Consider the following 21,713-nt stretch of genomic DNA (forward strand, 5'->3'; position numbering starts at 1 on the left):
CTGAGTCCTCAGACTACCCTTGATTTGCAGTGCTGCGGTGTTTTGGGATTCCCTCCCGAGTTATCACCAACTTCAACTCAGCTCATGACACAGACAAAAACCTCAGCGTGGATGTGTACTATGACCCCAGAGGACAGCCCATGGACAAAGGCAGTGACAGCATATGGTGAGTGTCTGACCCTTTCTGAGCACCACATCTGAGCAGCTTCTCCCCAGCTCTCCCCATCTCCTGGGACCCAGCTCCAAACAGGAGCTGGGAGGCAAGTACCATGTCAACATATAGTTTAGAGTGGAAATGCTATCACTTCTTGACCTTTTGGCTAAGATCAAGTGTAAAATGAAAATGCTGAATCTAGCAAGAATCTAGCAAGACCCGAAACAGCTCTTCTCAGAGTTCTGCAAATTCTGATGGTCTACTTTATCTTGCCGCCAGATTAAGGCTGTTATACCAGTGAAAGATATGATTCCTGGGCTCTTCCCTGAATTTGTAGCACCCACTAGACTCTATGCTACTTTAGAAGATAAACACTGAAACTATTGATTTTCTAGTAATAAATATAGATTTGTGTCACTTCAGGCAACCCATATGACTTTTGGGTTTTCTTAGAGAAAAGTGACACATTTTCTCTTATGCATATATACTTTCTGTGTATCTTGGTTGATAGAATAAAATGTTAGCTTATTCTGGATTCCAACTGAAAAAAAAGAGACTTTATATGTTACTGAGCATATATATTTCTAACCATAAATATGCTATGTGCACATGTATCTATCCATGCACATATGTATGCAATATATAATAAATGCCAACTGGAAGTAAGTTATCTAAAACTTATAGACATATATTCATAACTTTGTATAGCTGCATATATACATAAAATAGATATTGTTACAGCTATTTAAGATTATACCATATGCCAAGTTATTACCAGATGGCAACTGAAAATAATTTTGTCTATATCTGTATATACACATAGATATCTATGTGTCTATGTATATAAAGTACTACATGCATATGTCAATAATCCATTGTTTGAATCCATTTCAAAGGTTATACACACACATAATCCCTCACATGCATATACTTGTCTAGCTAACCTGATAACAGATGCTATCTTATTTCCAGATGTTCAACTTGGAAATGGTCTATAAAAAAATTCTTTATTACTTATTATTCCCAGAATAAGTAGATCCAACTTTACTGAAATGTACTCAGGGTAACGAATAAAGTCAAAGGAATATTAAAATTAACAGAAAAATCTTTTAAAACAAATAGACAACACCCCACACCAATAATGGCACTGAGCATCCCCTCCCCTCTGAAGGGAGGGAGGAGTATGAATTCACTCAAGGTCACATGGATTCTAGGGTTTAATGGGAAAGAGAAAGCTTATTTCAGATGTTCTTTCTTAATCTGCCCATACACAACGTTTCTCTCTAGTGGCACAGCTACTTATAGAGAGGTTTTTTTTTCCAGCTTCTCATAAATGAAGGTCTTTTCTTCTCCCTGTTTTTTTCTTTTGTTACTGTGTCCAAAATCCCATTGTAACCTGTTCTGATCCTTGGGGCAATGCCATTCCTGAGTTTGGTTTCCTTCACAAAAGGAGACGCTTGGTTCAACAAATGACTGATTTGGGGAAGGGGAGGTCCCCTTTGGCGTAACCCTTCTGTGATCATCCTGCACACTAGCAACTGCAGAGAGACCAGAATGCTTAAGGCTCAGTCCCTCCACTGAGAGCATATCTGGTGCTGCTAGGAGATAAGGAGTGGGGAGGCCATTAGTAGAAGCTATTTAGCAATGTGGGATGGTGTGGGGTATGCCAGGTGCGTGATTCAGACAGTAAGCACTGTGGGAACTCAGGGAGGGAGCCATCAAGGAAGACTTCCTGGGAACAGGAAGGTGGGGCCTTTAAGCTGAATTTGTAATTAGTCCTGAGATCTCTTGGTTCCTGGTTCATGTTACCACTCCACATTAGCTTCATAATTCATTCCAAATATAATCACCCTGGGGCAAGTCTGGGCCTGTGGAGACATTCCAGGGTGTCTCCACTGTCATTTCTGTTGGCCTCATTGCAGGGTATTGGGCCCTAAAGCTGTGATTTTTCCTGGGAGTCTCATCCCCCCTCATCAGAACTGTCCTCAGAAAGCAGTGAGACCTGTGAGTCCCTCCCCATCCTCCTCCCTACCAGCTGTGGGTGGGGAACCAGCACTGGGTGGTGTGCGGACAGGGAGTCCTGAGCCCTAGTTCCAGCCCCACTACCATCTGGCTCTAGAACTTGTGAAAGCCACTTCGTGTTTCTGGTCCCCAGTTTCCCCAGCAGTGAAATATAAAAGTTGGCCTGAAACTAGATGTTCACTTAAGTCTCTTTAATTTTTTTATTCTCTGCAGCTTCAGCTTGCCCCACTTTTTATGTAAGAGCTACCCCACCCAAGGGAGCTATCACATCCCTTCAACATGGTTCCCACCGTGGGTAGTGGGGGAGCTATCCCACGAGTCATTTTCTGCATGGAGTGGAATTACTAACATATTATTAAAAGGACAGTTTGGGTTTGAACAGAAATCCTTCCAACTGAATCTTTGTATGTTGCAAATGTTAAAAGCTTTTAGAACCTTGTCCAGATTTGCTTAAAGTAATAGAATGTAAGGATCAAGTGAGGTTAGGCATCTGAAAGTGCTTAATAATAATAACAGCAGCAGCTAATAATTTGCTGAGCAATTGTTGTGTTCCAGGTAATGTTCTGAGTGCTTGCATGTACTCTTCAGAAACAGTGAAGTAGGCATTATTATGAACAACCCATTTTACAGTTAAGGAACCTGAGACACAGAGTCATTCACCCAAGGGCAGGTAACTAGAAAATGGTGGAGCTGGGATTTGAACCCAGGGGGCTTTGGAAACTATGAAGCACCAGAGAGATGCCAAAGAATGTTATCACTATTCCTGACTGATGTTTGAGAATTCAGACCGCTTACTTGGAGATTTTCCAGAAAAGGAGTGGCTGGACACCAACCAGGTGGAAAAGCTGGGTTCTAAGCTTCACACTTAGGCAGCAAATGCACCTTTTCTATGATACTAGACGCTGTCTCAGGAGCTCAGTGGGGAGAAACAATTTGCCCAAAGTCAAACTGAAATAGCATCCAAGTTGGAGGTGGACCTAGGTGTCTGTCAACATGACTCTCCCCAGTCGAAGAACATTAGAGCTGGAAGGGATCTTAGAGAGAGACCTACTCATTTCATAAATGAGAAAACAGAGGCCCAGGGAGAAGCACCGGTAAACGGCTGGAGACATTCGGACGCTCTAAGTAAATGTCTAACTTTACGTAAATTCCTTAACTTTTCTGTACCGTAGTTTCCCATCTGTAAAATGAAGGGCTAGGTCGGGGACCTCAAAATTTTCTTCTAGATCTTTCTTTGAATCACATTACAGCATCCAGTGGGGTCCATTTTCTTCTAAGTCATTCTGCTCATGACAGTGGTTGGACTTAAAAGGCACAAGGCTCTGGAGTTTTCACTTCGTTGGAGTCAGGACACTCTGGGGGAAGCTTCTTTAATATGGTTCCCTTCTACGCCACTATAAAGGAAGTTTCTGAGACCTGCAACCAAATGATTTGGAACAGTTCGGCCAAGGTTATCTTTTTTTTTTTTTTTTTTTTTTGCGGTACGCGGGCCTCTCACTGTTGTGGCCTCTCCCGTTGCGGAGCACAGGCTCCGGACGTGCAGGCTCAGCGGCCATGGCTCACGGGCCCAGCCGCTCCGCGGCATGTGGGATCTTCCCGGACCGGGGCACGAACCCGTGTCCCCTGCATCGGCAGGCGGACTCTCAACCACTGCGCCACCTGGGAAGCCCAAGCCAAGGTTATCTTTATCTTGACATTTCTGGCTCCTTTTCTTATTTCATTCAACTTGATTCCCTGGTTTCTCGAGTCACAGACTTGACTCTATTTGTAGCCTTTTATAGAGCTCCGAGGTGGAAGGCAGATGGAGATTTCCTGGCCCTGTGGTCAGGGAGGTGGAGTCGGTCAGTTCTGGAGAAGAGCTGTCAGAACCCATACCCCCCACTCGAGCCCTGGCTCCTAATGCATCTCTCCATGGCCACCAGCCTCCACTAATACTTAGCTAGTCCCCAATGTACCTGGAGCAGCTTGCTCAGACCCACAGCAAGGAAACCAAGGCTGCAAGAGTGTCCAGGATCTAGAACAATTCAATTCAGTGAGCATGATGTAAGTACTGCATGCCAGACCCTGCACTGGGCACAGAGCACCAAGAGAAGTGAGATACAGGAATCTCGCTAGAGGAGTTCCTAGCTGCATGAGAAGCTGGGTGATTACTGAGCAGAAGTCAAATAACTGAATCATGCAAGATGCAGAGATAGCACAGAGGTAAGGTTGGCACCCTCTGAGTATGTTAGGAAAAGATTTTCTGAAGGAGGTGGTATCTGAACTGCATTTGGAAGGACAAATAGGCAGAATGGGTAGGGATTTGGGTCACTTTCTAGAGAGGGTCTCCTGACCCCGTGAATTCAAAGGTAAGCATAACTCAGTTGCTGTCTCTAGGGGCGGTGGTTTATAAACTTCGAAGGTAGCATTAGAACTGATTTGAGTGGAGGGAGCTGGGAGGGGCGGGAATCTGCATCTTTTTAAATAAATGCCTCAGTCTCTCCTTTTCCTAAACTCCTACTCCTGAAACACTCAAGACAGGAGCAGAGCCCAAGGTTGGGAGGTGGGAAAGACTGTGGCACACAACCAGAAGCAAACCTGATGGTGCATTTGAAAGACACACACATCCCAAGTAGCTGTGAGCAAAATGCTGGCTTTCAAATGATGGAGGGACCAGGATGAACTTGTTATCTGCTTTGTCTTAAATTCCTGCCTTGCAAATAAGTATTCAAACATAGCTACTTACCAATCTATCTTAACCAACCCGCCCTTATCTAGGGCTCTCTGCCAGGAATGAGATGAATGTGAAACGTGGTGTTCTTCCTGTTTCCTCATCCTCTCTTTCTCCTTTCACCCTTCCAGTGTCATCTTCCCACACTCCTCCTGCTTTCTCCTGGGTGAATTTTAACTGATCTTAAGGACCCATTCAAAAAGGCATTTTGTGGGGCTGCCTGGAGATAATTTTTATGATGACTTTTTTTTTTCACAATTATAGGAAATCTCAGAAATATGTAAAGAAGATAGTTTTCTATCAAATCTTTTCTTTATTAGTTGTTGTTTTTATAGAATTGGGATCATACATTTTACAAAGACATGGGTAAAAGATGGAGCATATGATAGACACATCCTACTTTTCACCACACCTGGAAACCAACCACTTCATAGTTTTAAATCATGTGTTTTTGACTAAACATGATATTATGAACATTTTCACAATGTCATTAAATAATCTTCAAAAAAAAAGATTTTAAAGTATCATATTCCATTGAATGGTTAAACCATTATCTCTTTTCCTGCTATAAACTATCTCCTATTCCCTGTGTTACCTATCCCCTTTTTTTCCTACTGTAAATAACACAGTAACGAGCATTGTTATATGTAAATCTTGAGCACGTCTGTGATTAGTCCCATAAGAAAGATTCCTAGTAATGGTATATTCTGGGTTAAAGGGAATGTACATTTTAAAATCATCTAGTGCTGTAGCCTTCCAGAAATTTTGTAATGACCTATGTTTCTTTTTTTTTGAATTTTATTTTATTTATTTTTTTTATACAGCAGGTTCTTATTAGTTATCTATTTTATACACGTTAGTGTATATATGTCAATCTCAATCTCCCAATTCATCCCCCCACCCCACCCCCTGCTAATGATGCACTAAACATTCTTTTTTTTCACACATACACACTGTATTTTATTTTTATAAGAGATAAATAAACTGATACCAAGCATTGTAAATGGATGACCATAACAAAAGCAACAATGATTGCAATTGCCAAACATGAAACACACTCATACTATGTCATAATATTGACATTCAGTCCAGTAATCCTCCACTGTAACAGCTCCTTTACTTTGCAGTGAAAATTGATTTGTATATTTTTTGCCTCTGAGTCCTTGTGGGATTTTTTTTATTCAAACTGAAAGTCACCAAAATTATAATCATCCTCATCAGTTCACTCAGCCCCATGTAATTTTTTTTCATCTTGATCTTTTGTTAGCACTTTTATGAATTCATCAGTTTTCCATTAGAGTTCTGAAAATGCTTATTCATTCAGTTCAGCAGTATAGTCAGTTACCAGAAACCTGTACTTGTCTGAGTCTTTTCCATGAATTCCTTGAAAATGAAACCCTTTTATAGGAACGTTTTTGCAAAAGCATCAGAATACACCCAGAACTGTCTGTAAATGACAAAAGACTTAAAAATGACCACGGTTAAAGATTTGATGAAAGTTAATAATAATGCAATTGACAAGGAAATTTAGTTATTTCTGAGATATACATTTTAAAGTAATAACTAGAATTATGACTTATAACATTATACCAGAACATATAAGATTTATAGAAATTTCATGCAATGTCTGAAACATTTATGTTAACATATTTCCATACAAATGACCCAAAGAAAGTTTAGTATTAGTTGTGTTTTTTTTCTTTCTTTGTTTGTTTTTTTATACTGCAGGTTCTTATTAGTCATCAATTTTATACACATCAGTGTATACATGTCAATCCCAATCGCCCAATTCAGCACACCACCATCCCCACCCCACCACGGTTTTCCCCCCTTGGTGTCCATACGTTTGTTCTCTACATCTATGTCTCAACTTCTGCCCTGCAAACCGGTTCATCTGTACCATTTTTCTAGGTTCAACATACACGCATTAATATACGATATTTGTTTTTCTCTTTCTGACTTACTTCACTCTGTATGACCGTCTCTAGGTCCATCCACGTCTCAACAAATGACTCAATTTCGTTCCTTTTTATGGCTGAGAAATATTCCATTGTATATATGTACCACATCTTCTTTATCCATTCTTCTGTCGAGGGGCATTTAGGTTGCTTCCATGACCTGGCTATTGTAAATAGTGCCGCAATGAATATTAGGGTGCATGTGTCTTTTGGAATTATGGTTTTCTCTGGGTATATGCTCAGTAGTGGGATTGCTGGATCATACGGTAATTCTATTTTTAGTTTTTTAAGGAACCTCCATACTGTTCTCCATAGTGGCTGTATCAATTTACATTCAGTGCAAGAGGGTTCCCTTTTCTCCACACCCTCTCCAGCATTTGTTGTTTGTAGATTTTCTGATGATACCCATTCTAACTGGTGTGAGGTGATACCTCATTGTAGTTTTGATTTGCATTTCGCTAATAATTAGTGATGTTGAACAGTTTTTCATGTGCTTCTTGGCCATCTGTATGTCTTCTTTGGAGAAATGTCTATCTAGGTCTTCTGCCCATTTTTGGATTGGGTTGTTTGTTTTTTTAATATTGAGCTGCATGAGCTGTTTATATATTTTGGAGATTAATCCTTTGTCTGTTGATTCGTTGTTGATTCGTTTGCAAATATTTTCTCCCATTATGAGGGTTGTCTTTTCGTCATGTTTATGGTTTCCTTTGCTGTGCAAAAGTTTTGAATGTTCATTAGGTCCCATTTGTTTATTATTGTTTTTATTTCCATTACCCTAGGAGGTGGATCAAAAAAGATCTTGCTGTGATTTATGTCCAAGAGTGTCCTTCCTATGTTTTCCTCTAAGAGTTTTATAGTATCCAGTCTTATATTTAGGTCTCAAATCCATTTTGAGTTTATTTTTGTGTATGGTGTTAGGGAGTGTTCTAATTTCATTCTTTTACATGTAGCTGTCCAGGTTTCCCAGCACCACTTATTGAAGAGACTCTCTTTTCTCCATTGTATATCCTTGTCTCCTTTGTCATCGATTAGTTGACCATAGGTGTGTGGGTTTATCTCTGGGCTTTCTATCTTCTTCCATTGATCTATGTTTCTGTTTTTGTGCCAGTACTATATTGTCTTGATTACTGTAGCTTTGTAGTATAGTCTGAAGTGAGGGAGTCTGATTCCTCCAGCTCCATTTTTTTCCCTCTAGACTGCTTTGGCTACTCGGGGTCTTTTGTGTCTCCATATAAATTTTAAGATGATTTGTTCTAGTTCCGTAAAAAATGCCATTGGTAATTTGATAGGGATTACATTGAATCTGTAGATTGCTTTGGGTAGTATAGTCATTCTCACCATATTGATTCTTCCAATCCAAGAACATGGTATATCTCTCCATCTGTTGGTATCATCTTTAATTTCTTTCATCAGGGTCTTATAGTTTTCTGCATACAGGTCTTTTGTCTCCCTAGGTAGGTTTATTCCTAGGTAGTTTATTCTTTTTTTTGCAATGGTAAATGGGAGTGTTTCTTTAATTTCTCTTTCAGATATTTCATTTTTCGTGTATAGGAATGTAAGAGATATCTGTGCATTAATTTTGTATCCTGCAACTTTACCAAATTCATTGATTAGCTCTAGTAGTTTTCTGGTGGCATTTTTTTTTTTTTTTTTTTTTTTTTTTTTTTTTTTTTTTTGCGGTACGCGGGCCTCTCACTGTTGTGGCCTCTCCCGTTGCGGAGCACACGCTCCGGACGCGCAGGCTCAGCGGCCATGGCTCACGGGCCCAGCCGCTCCGCGGTATGTGGGATCCTCCCGGACCGGGGCATGAACCCGTATCCCCTGCATCGGCAGGCGGACTCTCAACCACTGCGCCACCAGGGAAGCCCCCTATGGTGGCATTTTTAAGATTCTCTATGTATAATATCATGTCATCTGCAAACAGTGACAGTTTTACTTCTTCTTTTCCAATTTGTATTCTTTTTATTTCTTTTTCTTCCCTGAGTGCCATGGCTAGGACTTCCAAAACTATGTTGAATAATAGTGATGAGAGTGGACATCCTTGTCTTGTTCCTGATCTTAGAGGAAATGCTTTCAGTTTTTCACCATTGAGAATGATGTTTGCTGTGGGTTTGTCATATACGGCCTTTATTATGTTGAGGTAGTTTCCCTCTATGCCCACTTTCTGGAGAGTTTTTATCATAAATGGGTGTTGAATTTTGTCAAAAGCTTTTTCTGCATCTAATGAGATGATCATATGGGTTTTATACTTCAATTTATTAATATGGTGTATCACATTGATTCATATGTATATATTGAAGAATCCTTGCATCCCTGAGATAAATCCCATTTGATCGTGGTGTATGATCCTTTTAATGTGTTGTTGGATTCTGTTTGCTAGTATTTTGTTGAGGATTTTTGCATCTATATTCATCGGTGATATTGGTCTATAATTTTCTTTTTTTGTAGTATTTTTGTCTGGTTTTAGTATCAGGGTGATGCTGGCCTCATAGAATGGGTTTGGGAGTGTTGCTTCCTCCACAATTTTTTGGAAGAGTTTGAGAAGGATGCGTGTTAGCTCTTCTCAAAATGTTTAATAGAATTCACCTGTGAAGCCATCTGGTCCTGGACTTTTGTTTGTTGGAAGATTTTTAATCACAGTTTCAATTTTGTTACTTGTGATTGGTCTGTTCATATTTTCTGTTTCTTCCTGGTTCAGTCTTGGAAGGTTATACCTTTCTAAGAATTTGTCCATTTCTTCCAGGTTGTCCATTTTATTGGCATAGAGTTTCTTGTAGTAATCTCTTAGGATGTGTTGTATTTCTGAGGTGTGTTGTAACTTCTCCTTTTTCATTTCTAATTTTATTGATTTGAGTCCTCTCCCTCTTTTTCTTGATGAGTCTGGCTAATGGATTATCAATTTTGTTTATCTTCTCAAAGAACCAGCTTTTAGTTTTATTGATCTTTGCTACTGTTTTCTTTGTGTCTATTTCATTTATTTCTGCTCTGATCTTTATGATTTCTTTCCTTCTGCTAACTCTGGGTTTTGTTTTTGTTCTTCTTTCTCTGGTTCCTTTAGGTGTAAGGTTAGATTCTTTATTTGAGATTTTTCTTGTTTCTTGAGGTAGGCTTGTATAGCTATAAACTTCCCTCTTAGAACTGCTTTTGCTGCATTCCATAGGTTTTGGATCATTGTGTTTTCATTGTCATTTGTCTCTAGGTATTTTTTTATTTCCTCTTTGATTTCTTCAGTGATCTCTTGGTTATTTAGTAACGTATTGTTTAGTCTCCATGTGTGTTTGTGTTTTTTACGTTTTCTTCCCTGTAATTCATTTCTGATCTCATAGTGTTGTGGTCAAAAAGGTGCTTGATATGATTTCAATTTTCTTAAATTTAGTGAGACTTGATTTGTGACCCAGGATGTGATCTATCCTGGAGAATGTTTTGTGCGCACTTGAGAAGAAAGTGTAATCTGCTGTTTTGGCATGGAATGTCCTATAAATATCAATTAAATCTATCTGGTCTCTTGTGTCATTTAAAGCTTCTGTTTCCTTATTTATTTTCATGTTCATTGATCCGTCCATTGGTGTAAGTGTGGTGTTAAAGTCCCCCACTATTATTGTGTTACTGTCGATTTCCTCTTTTATAGCCGTTAGCAGTTGCCTTATGTATTGAGGTGCTCCTATGTTGGGTGCATATATATTTATAATTGTTATAGCTTCTTCTTGGATTTGTCCCTTGATCATTATGTAGTGTCCTTCCTTGTCTCTTGTAACATTCTTTATTTTAAAGTCTATTTTATCTGATATGAGTATAGCTACTCCAGCTTTCTTTTGATTTCTTTTTGCATGGAATATCTTTTTCCATCCCCTCACTTTCAGTCTGTATGTGTCCTTAGGTCTGAAGTGGGGCTCTTGTAGACAGCATATATATGGGTCTTGTGTTTGTATCCATTCAGCAAGCCTGTGTCTTTTGGTTGGAGCATTTAATCCATTCACAGTTAAGGCAATTATCGATATGTATGTTCCTATGACCATGTTTTTCATTGTTTTGGGTTTGTTTTTGTAGGTCGTTTTCTTCTCTTGTATTTCCCACTTAGAGAAGTTCCTTTAGCATTTGTTGTAGAGCTGGTTTGGTGGTGCTGAATTCTCTTAGCTTTTGCTTGTCTGTAAAGCTTTTGATTTCTCCATCGGATCTGAATGAGATCCTTGCCGGGTAGAGTAATCTTGGTTGTATGTTCTTCCCTTTCATCACTTTAAGTATATCATGCCACTCCCTTCTGGCTTGTAGAGTTTCTGCTGAGAAATCAGTTGCTAACCTTATGGGAGTTCCCTTGTATGTTTTCTGTCATTTTTCCCTTTTTGCTTTCAATAATTTTTCTTTGTCTTTAATTTTTGCCAATCTGATTACTATGTTTCTCGGTGTGTTTCTCCTTGGGTTTATCCTGTATGGTACTCGCTGAGCTTCCTGGACTTGGGTGGCTATTTCCTTTCCCATGTTAGGGACGTTTTCGAATATAGTCTCTTCAAATATTTTCTCTGGTCCTTTCTCTCTCTCTCTTCTCCTTCTGGGACCCCTATAATGCGAATGTTGTTGTGTTTAATGTTGTCCCAGAGGTCTCTTAGACTGTCTTCATTTCTTTTCATTCTTTTTTCTTTAGTCTCTTCCACAGCAGTGAATTCCACCATTCTGTGTTGCAGGTCACTTATCCGTTCTTCTGCCTCAGTTATTCTGCTATTGATTCCTTTTAGTGTAGTTTTCATTTCAGTTATTGTATTGTTCCTTTCTGTTTGTTTGTTTTTTGATTCTTCTAGGTCTTTGTTAAGCATTTCTTGCATCTTCTCGATCTTTGCCTCCATTCTTTTTTCAAGGTCCTGGATCAATTTCACTATCATTATTCTGAATTCTTTTTCTGGAAGGTTGCCTATCTCCACTTCATTTAGTTGTTTTTCTGGGGTTTTATCTTGTTCCTTCATCTGGTATATAGCCCTCTGCCTTTTCATCTTGTTTATCTTTCTGTGAATGTGGTTTTTGTTCCACAGGCTGCAGGACTGTAGTTCTTGCTTCTGCTGTCTGCCCTCTGGTGGATGAGGCTATCTAAGAGGCTTGATGGGAGGGACTGGTGGTGGGTAGAGCTGACTGTTGCTCTGGTGGGCAGAGCTCAGTAAAACTTTAATCCACCTGAGTGTTGATGGGTGGGGCTGGGTTCCCTCCCTGTTGGTTGTTTGGCCTGAGGCCACCCAACACTGGAGCCTACCTGGGCTCTTTGTTGGTGCTAATGACAGACTCTGGGAGGGCTCACGCCAAGGAGTTCTTCCCAGAACTTCTGCTGCCAGTGTCCTTGTCCCCATGGTGAAACAGAGCCACCCCCCGCCTCTGCTGGGGACCCTCCAACACTAGCAGGTAGGTCTGGTTCAGTCTCCCCTGGGGTCACTGCTCCTTCCCCTGGGTCCCAATATGCACACTACTTTGTGTGTGCCCTCCAAGAGTGGAGTCTCTGTTTCCCCCAGTCCTGTTGAAGTCCTGCAATCAATTCCTACTTGGCTTCAAAGTCTGATTCTCTAGGAATTCCTCCTCATGTTGCTGGACCCCCAGGTTGGGAAGCCTGACATGGGGCTCAGAACCTTCACTCCAGTGGGTGGACTTCTGTGGTATAAGTGTTCACCAGTCTGTGAGTCACCCACCCACCAGTTATGGGATTTGATATTACTGTGATTGCGCCCCTCCTACCACCTCATTGTGGCTTCTCCTTTGTCTTTGGATGTGGGGTGTGTTTTTTGGTGAGCTCCAGTGTCTTCCTGTCAATGATTGTCCAGCAGCTAGTTGTGATTCTGGTGTTCTGGCAAGAGGGAGTCTGACCTATGTTTCTTTACAGTAGTGAGAGTATGTGTTCTTCCTACTCATATCATTGGTTGGTATTATTTATCATTGTCTGTTTGTTTACCTCTTATGGCCTTATTCCTTCTGTCTTGTTTTGGAGCTGACTTTGTAGCTCTCCCCTTGTTCTCTGAAGGATGTAGCAGGGTCACAGTGCACCTCATCAGTACTTAGGGTGCACTTCTAACTCCTTCTGACAAGTGTATAGTGTAGAACTCCCAATCTGGTCCCCATAGGAAGCCTTGCAGGTTTCATTTTACAACATGCAAAACATAAACAATCTTTTCCTGATTATAAGACAATAAAAAAAATAAATTAGTGAGAGTAATAGTAATATAGCTACCCAAAGAAAAACACTAACAACATTTTGAGATAGATCCTTCCAGACATTTCATTCTGTTTATGTGCATTGAGTGTTAATTACCCAAATGGAATCAAGTTAAATAGTCTATTTTATAATTTTTAATATCTTTCTTGTCAATAAATTAAAATTTAGAGGGACAGTATAGTTTAGTAGTTAAAAGCATGGACCCTGCAGCCCTCTGTCTGGGTTAAAATCCCACTCTGCCTATTTACTCACTTTGAGACTTTGAACAAGTCACTTAACTTCTTCTCTGTGCCTCAGTTTCTAGAACTGTCAAAGGAGATAATAATTATTCCTATCTTATATGAACATTGTGAAGATTAAATGAGTTAATATATAAGACAGTTAGAAAACTTAAGAATATTCTGTGTTGACACAGCTGTATTAGCTATTAGTATTTATATAATATACATATTTTAAAATATCTATTTATTTTGTAATTATAGAATTACAGAAGTAATAAGTAATTTTCATTATAGAATATGAAAACATTACAGAAATAAATAACGTGCAACTTAGTTCATATGCACCAAAATCTGTCCATGTGCACAATATATACACTAAACCATTATTTAAACTGTGGTTATCTAAGATAATAGAATTATGGGGGACTAACTTTCACTGCTTTTTTTAATGTATAATTTTCTAAATGGAAATAATTTTATCATATTAGTATACATTTTTATAAGCTTATACATATACACACTATTTTGTAATTTTTTTTTCTTACTTGGTCACATAAGTTAGACATCTTCTATGTCAGTGTTAGATTGATTTTCCTCATTCTTTTGGACAACTGCACAATATTCTCCTGCATGGCTGTGCCACAATTTGTCTGACCAATTCCTTACTGATAAATTTTTCCTCCATTATTTTTGCTATTACAAACAATGCTTCAGTGAACATCTTTCCATGTACATCTATGTGCACTAATGTGAGGGTTTTTATAGGAGAAATTCCTAGAAGTGGAACTACTGGCTCAGTGAGTATATAGATTTTTAAAGGTATTTCAAACTCATTGCCAAATTGCCCTTCACAAATGTCATACCAATTTAAACTCCCACCAGCAGTGTATAACACTGCTTGTTTTCCCACACAATGATGAGTATCACACAACAATGTGTATCATCCTATGCTTTCATCTTTGTCAGTCTAATAATTGTAATGGTATTTCTTTGTCATTTTAATTTTCTTTTAATGGTGGTGAAGTTAAAACTATTTTCATATGTTCAGTGATCATTTGTGTTGCTTATGAAAATTGCCTGCTCATTGTCGGTTATTGGCATGTTTGACTTCCTTTTTTTATCTTTTTTTTAACATCTTTATTGGAGTATAACTGCTTTACAATGGTGTCTTAGTTTCTGCTTTATAACAAAGTGAATCAACTATACATGTACATATATCCTCATATCTCCTCCCTCTTGCGTCTCCCTCCCACCCTCCCTATCCCACCCCTCTAGGTGGTCTTTTGTGTCTTATTGATTTGTAAGTACTTTATAATATTCATTATAGTAAATCTCCATCTAGTATACATGTTGCATATATTTTCCCTGCTTAATTGATTTTTTTTTCAACCCTTTTTTCTCTCTTCTTCAAATTGGATAATTTCTACTGATCTGTCTTCAAGTTTGCTGACTCTTCCCTCTGTTTTCTCTATTCTGCTAGTAAGCCATCCATTGAATTATTTAATTTCAGGTATTGGTCTTTTTCCTAGTTAAAATTTTCCATTTGGTTCTTTTTTTTATATTTTCTATTTTGCTGCTAAGAGGCCCCCTCTTTTCATTTGTTATGATCATATTTTCCTTTATTACACTGAGAATAGTTATCATAACAGCTTTAAAGTCTTTATCCAATAATTCCAACACCTGGATTATCTAAGGGTTAGTCCCTGTTGATTGTCTTTTACCTTGAGGACAAGCTACATTTTTCTGGTTCTTTGTATGTTGAGTAATTTTGGATTGTATCCTGGACATTGACTTCTTCTTGATTCTACATTTTGTCTTAGCAGTCTACCTGAGGTAGACTCAAACTGCAAATTCTATCTCACCTATGGTGGGCAGCAGCCCAAGTTTCAGTTCATTTTTAAAATTTTTAGCTGGACTACTTGTAGTTTGCTTCATATATGCCTAGCTCAGAGGTCACCCAGAAGCTTAGGCAGAGTTTATATACAAATCTGTGTCCCCCTTTCTGATTCTTTCCTTTCTAAGACTTCCCCTTCAATCTCTAGCAACCCTGGTTAAACCAGGCTCAGTTTCTTATCTCCCCAGGTCAGAAAGATGTAGGCTGTCTGTTGGAGTTTTTACCGCCCTGCACTTTACCTCAACTGCAGGTAGCAGTTGTCCTTAGGGGCAAGTTGTCCTTAGGGGCAAGGGCACCAAAGTACAACTTGCCCCATGCTGGCCCCTTCCTAAAAGTTTTGGCACCCTCCCCAAATCCTCCTGCTTTGTTTACTCTCAGCTGTCTTTTGTATCCTTTTCCCCCAGTTTATTGTTTTCTGCAGAAACGACTGTCTATTATGAGCTTATTACCATGCTGGAAACAGAACTATAGTTTGTTTCTTTGTTTATTTGGTATATGCGAGTTTAATATTTTTACCTAGTCACATTTATCATTCAGAAGTTGGTTCTCTGCTTAAAACTATCTTCTCCAACTCATGAGTATAACAAAATTTTTTTCAAGTTGGATAGAACTTGAATTTATGTCAGACTTACTTACATTTTCTTCTAAGTTGGACCCAAAACTGCCAAGCCAATGTTTATGTAGTTGCTGTGGGATTGGAGAGGGGGAGACTAGAGGGCAGAATCAAGAATGTATATAGCTTCGGCTAACTGGTTATACCTGCTGAGGGAGGGGACAAATGACTGAGACATATAGATTGGGAGACAAGGGGCTGCCACTGATGAAGAACATTTTAAGACTGGTATATGTCATTCGTCAATCCGGACCTCAGCCCAAGGGCTTTGTGGCTCTTAGCCAGACCTGGCACTCTTGCTGCAGCCCCATTCATTTTCATCCCACATGAAGTACAGTAGTGTACCCCAACAGGATGCATAGGAGAAAGCTGTGTGGGTTTGCTTGCTGGATTCTGGCTCTAACCTAGATCTGTTCTGCTCCTCAGAAAGGCAGTAGAACATGGTGGTCAAGGACCTAGATTTTGGAGTTAGGCATACCTGGGTCCAAACTTTGACTCTGCCATTGTTAGCTGCTTGACTTCTCTGAGCCTCAGTTTCCCCTTTTAAGAGATGTGCATAAAAATAGTACCCATTTAACAGTGCTGTGAGAATTTAAGTGCGACAATGCTTGCCAAGGTCTAGCAAAATATCTGGAACAGAGTAAACTCACTTGATGAGTATCAGGGTGCTGCACTGTCAGATCAGAGATGTGGTGTTTTGCCACTCCTCTGTTGTGTGGCCTTGGCCAAACTCTGTAGTCTGTGATTCTGTCTGCAGGAATTTCCACGTCTGGAATGAAGCCTGGTTTACACGGACTGACCTAGGCCCATCATACAGTGGATGGCAGGTTCTGGACGCCACCCCCCAGGAAAGGAGCCAAGGTAAGCAACCCTCTGACGGCCCCCTTCTCTGGGTTTGGCTCTAAGTCATGACCTCTCGATTCTTTATAGTGGTGGACAGCGGCACAGCAAGGTCACCCAAATCCTCTCTACCTCCAGAGGGAAAGGAGGGATTAAAACAAAAATATTTTGAAAGTAGATTTCCCTCCTAATTTTCTTGGTTCAGGCTGCTATTAAAATGACTGCCATACCTGCACTCACATGGCTGCTGCAGAGGCCCTGGCACATGCCCTGCGGCAAGGGAAAGGAGCCGTCCCCTGCCAACCATGATTCTCCTGCACCACCTCTGGTAGCCCATCCCTCCCAGCACAGAAAGCTTCCAGTTCCCCATCGCTTTGGGACTTAACCCAAATTCCCTGGCTCAGTTCCAGACCTCCGTGATCACGGCCCCCATCACCTCTCTCACCTTCACATGTGTCCCCTGCCAGGCCGAGCTCTCCTTCACGCAGGCTGGCCCGGCCCCATTCCTGTGCTCCCACCTCTGGCCACACTCCCATCAGAGCTTGGGTCTCAGGCTCTCCAGGAACCTTTCCCCTTCCCTGCCCTGACCTCCAGAGCATTCTTGTCCGTTACCCTCATTTTCAGTTGTTTCTTTCAAACTTAAAAAAAAAATCATAAAGGTCATATAGGCACATGGTTCAAAAAAAATTCAAATCATTCTAAAAGGACTTACAATGAAAATGAAGTCTTACTCTCTTCCCCAACTGCAGCGTCTCTACCAGAAGCAATGAATGTTAGATTTGGGGAACTTGGGTGTGAGGAGGGTAACCTTCCAGATATATTCTAGGCCACTATTCAACCTTTTCACTGCAACCCATTAGCAGCTATAAAATCAAGTTAATGGGTTGTGACCATCATTTTAAGAAATGAAATAGAATATCATGGAAAGGGGTGGGGAAAAGGAAAGGAAAAGAAAATATCAGGGTGCATTGGTCATTAAGAATAAGAATTGTCCTGTGGAATTTTTGTTTCAGGGTCATATATGTGCCATGATATAAAATCTACTTATTTCTAAAGGTCATGGTTAAAAAAAAAAAAGGTTGAAAGTCACTGTTTCAGGCTCATAAAAGCATGTGTGTGTGTAAACACACATTGTAAGCACAAGTGGAATAATACTCTTGTTTCTATTCTGTTGGACCTTGCTTTTTTTCAGCTAGGCACTTCATGAATGAAACTATATCTGTATATCTATACCTACATCTACATCTATATCCATCCATTCATCTATGAATCTATCTATCTGTCCATCTCTCTATGTATCCATCTACCTACCTACCTATCTGTCTGAGCTAACTATGCTGAGTGCTCGAGAAGGGATGATGGTCAGGGCTTGGGAGCCCAAAGAAGCATGACTTCCCTGTGGGCTGGGTATGCAGAAAAGTCTTCCAGGAATAAGGGGGTGATTTGGGAAGAACGATTTGCAGAGTAGAAAAGAGGCAGCCCTGAGCACAAGACAGCAAGATTTTCCCCTTTAGTAAACAGACTGAGGGCAGTGAGTCATCACAAATTATGCACCCACAGAACACAGGATCGGGCTGTCTTCTGTGGAGGTGGAGTCTCACCAGAGCACTATTGCAGAAGATAACAATAGCCCCTAAATGTCTTGCTGAGTGCCCAAAGAAGGGGGCAGACTGTTGGGGTTGAAGGAGTTTGGCGGGGTAGAGGCAGGGGAGTTGGGTGGTCATGGGTGGCCCCCAGAGGAGCAGGCCATGGGATGTACTGTTGCAGATGGGCCTGGGTTTGGCATGTATCCAACCTCTGCACCCTGGCCCCCAGGGGTGTTCCAGTGTGGCCCTGCTTCGGTCGTCGCTCTCCGAGAGGGTAATGTGGACTGGGACTTCGACATGCCCTTCATCTTTGCCGAGGTTAATGCCGACCGCATTACGTGGATCTGCAATTCCTGGACCGGCAAGCCGAAGAAGAATTCCTCAGACCCTTACACCGTTGGCAAATTTATCAGTACCAAGGCGGTGGGCAGAAACTCTCGCGTGGATGTCACCAACAATTACAAGTACCCAGAAGGTAGGAGGGGGTGTGAATGGGCTGTGCCACCCAGGGCTTAACGGTGGGAAGACAGCTCTGAGGTGGAGAAGGAAAAATTGCTCATACTCCTTCCACATTGTCAGCCAATTCTGCATGAATGGTAGGACTGCTCCCTGGCATCTAATGCCCAGCTCCCCAGACTGTTTCCCAAGGGAACAGAACCGTCATGAAAAGACTCTGTACCAGTGGGAATTTGCCATAGGACTCAGGCAGCTGCCAGTCCAGCTCATCTCCAGCTGTGTCCCTTTGCCAATTACACAACTGGGATGACAGCACCATGATTGAACATCACAGGGAGAAACATGGCCCCCACGAGAGACCACCCAAGGGCCTCTAAGTCAGCCCACTCCCCTAGCCTCTAAGAAACACAGGCAGGAAACATTCTCTGAAAAAGGAAATGGACAGTCCCCCAAGACGTGGGGACTGCTTTGTCTGCTTCAGAGGCCTCCCCAAAAGCCAGATGAGGTGGGCTTACACCATGAGGACAATGCCCGAGTCCCTGAAATCTTAAGCATCCACATGAGTGCTGGTCTCCCTAAAGTCACCTAGAAGCCTAGTTGCTACAAGGCCACCTGTAACACGAATTACATTTGTTGCTCTATTTAGGAAGTTGCTTTCAGAGTCAGAGACTTATCTCTTTGAGGAGTCTCAATAGTGACCAAAGTTCTACATTTGAAGGTGATGTTCATTTTTAGAAACAGGCAAAAGTGAATTAACGCTTGCTCTAGCAGGCCAATCACTCCTTAATGGGGTCAACATGTCACTCTTTCTAAAATACTTTGAAATAGTTCCTTCAGCTGATCCTCACTGTTGGTTCTGAGGTGTCAAGAAAAGTGCTCTCATGAAGGTGTCCACGTGCCCCCAAAGTGAGCCCCACAGCTCCGTACCCTGCTGGCTGCTGCTGTTGGCTGCCATTTACAAAAGAGGAAAGCTGAGCAGGGGAGGTGGGCTCCAAGTCCAGGTGGATGAACCTCTGGGTGTGGTATTTGTGGCCATTTTGAGGCACGACTCTAGGGTGATGAGATTGGTGCCCTCAGTTGGACCCCAGTCCACCTATGCAGGCCATTCCCCCCAGCTGAGGTCAGATGGCCTTCCTCTCAGTCAGTAAACATGTACTGAGACCTCCCCAAGTGCCCACCCACGCTTGGCTCTGGGAGGCCAGGAAGTATCCTGCAGATGAGCCCCTGCCCCTGCAGAGCTCACAGGCCAGGGGGACAGGCCGGTGTGTGACAAGAATTCTCAACAGTGTCATGATATAGGAACAAGAGTAGGGGCCAAGGAAAAGATAACCCTGGGCAGGAGGTGAACTCCATCCTACCCCTTATAACCGTGCAACCTCAAGCAGGATTCTTAGCCTCTCTGATCCCTCGTTTTCTCACCTGTAAAATGAGAAGAGCAAGGCCTGTCTTCAGTGGGATTTAAATGAGCTAGTGTACAGAAAGTGCCAAGGGCAGTGCCTGGCACATAGTGAGGACTTAATAAACAGTGATGTTTTTTTATCAACTTGAACATCTGTAACCTCATTGGAATGACCTCCCAGAGGGACTTCTGAAGTTCACTGCTTACACGGTTGTGTGATTCTGTGGGGTTCCTTACCTGACTGTCACACCCTGATTCTGCTTCTTGGGGGCTCTGGCTGTCCCAGCCAAACCTCCTGAGCAATGGGAAGGGGCCACATCCAGGTTGGGGGATCCCTGCAGAACCCCTGGCGATGACCTAGCCCCTGTGTGACAGCTGAGTTGATCACACCGCCTGTTGTTGACAAGTCCTCCTTACCTAATGATTCCAGCTTGTGTCTGATGGCCCCAGGGAGGAAAAACTCATAAAATGGGCTGCTAAGCATTGGCGCAACAGCAACACCAAGGGAGAAAACAGTAGCAGGAAGCTTGGTCTTGAGTAAGCCTGGCAGGTGACCTATGTAGCTATGTAGGCTCTGAGCCTCATTGTGCATAACACAACTGCTTCGAGGTTCTGGGCACAGAGGCTCAGCTCCCTGCACAGCCATCAGACCTGGGTGTGGACTTACAGCTCGGCTAGAGAATGGGAATGCACCAAAGGGAACCCAGCCCACCAGGAGCCATCAGCCTGGGTAATTTGGCTGCCTGTCTTCTTTTCAGTAAGGTGTGTGGGAGGAACTACTAGACTCAGGTCTAGACTTCTGGGGACTGGCCCTCCTTCTGCCCCTAATTCCCAGATTACCAGTCCCTTGGGCCAGTCGCTCCTCCTCTTAGGGCCTTAACTCTAAAGGTTGGCCTCTGGGGTCTCTGCCAGTTGTTACATTAACTTATGGGAAAGACCTCACTAAATTGTAAAGTGCTTCTAATAAGTCATCTGATGCCTTAAAATTTCACAGGTTGGTTGTAAAGCGCTTCTAATAAGTCATCTGATGCCTTAAAATTTCACAGGTTGGTTGTAAAGCGCTTCTAATAAGTCATCTGATGCCTTAAAATGTCACAGGTTGGTTGGGGAAGTTAGGGGGCGGGGGCAAACGTATGGTCATTCTTTGTGTACCTCTGTCTGTGTTCCTGGAAGGTCAATACCTTCTCCTTGATAGTGGGTCTATCTTCAGGTCAGGCAGGGAGCCTTATGTGCACTGTGTGGTCTACCCTGACTCAGAGGCTTGGAGTTGGTTATCAGCTCTTAGCACCCCAAGAGCCGTGATTTTTAGGCCATGATCTTGGCCATTCTCCAGGGACTGTTTATAGCATCACATTCAGCAGCACCCATGACCCAAGTCAGAATCAGAAACCCAACCTGTGGTTCAGCCTTTGTGTTTATGAAACCTGAACTCTCTTGACAATTTAAACTAGTCATAACCTGGAACCACAACAACTGTGGGAAGTTCTCATCAACTGACATGGACAAAAGTTCCACTCTTCAGTTCTCAAAGCATCTTTAGAAACAAAGCAGAATAACATGGTAAACTGGTTTGAAATTTTTTTCAATGAAGTTAATTCTAAATCATAACCATTTTTTCACTTAAGAACTTATTGTAATCTTTTTTAGCTCAGTTTTTGTTATTTTTAAATTATCTA

The 21,713-nt window shown here is 41.5% G+C and overlaps 1 protein-coding gene across 1 annotated transcript in view; it reads left to right on the forward strand.

The window, feature by feature from the left end:
- Positions 1-21,713, forward strand: part of TGM3 (transglutaminase 3) — a 35,387-nt gene that overhangs the window by 6,491 nt on the left and 7,183 nt on the right. Inside the window, exons 6-8 of the mRNA XM_060078202.1 lie at positions 31-166; positions 16,514-16,617; positions 18,412-18,657. Coding sequence (XP_059934185.1) covers positions 31-166; positions 16,514-16,617; positions 18,412-18,657 — 486 coding nt within the window. The remainder of the gene's footprint in view (positions 1-30; positions 167-16,513; positions 16,618-18,411; positions 18,658-21,713) is intronic.

The sequence above is a fragment of the Mesoplodon densirostris genome, chromosome 16, assembly GCF_025265405.1.
Source record: "Mesoplodon densirostris isolate mMesDen1 chromosome 16, mMesDen1 primary haplotype, whole genome shotgun sequence".
In the NCBI taxonomy this organism is placed as follows: domain Eukaryota; kingdom Metazoa; phylum Chordata; class Mammalia; order Artiodactyla; family Ziphiidae; genus Mesoplodon; species Mesoplodon densirostris.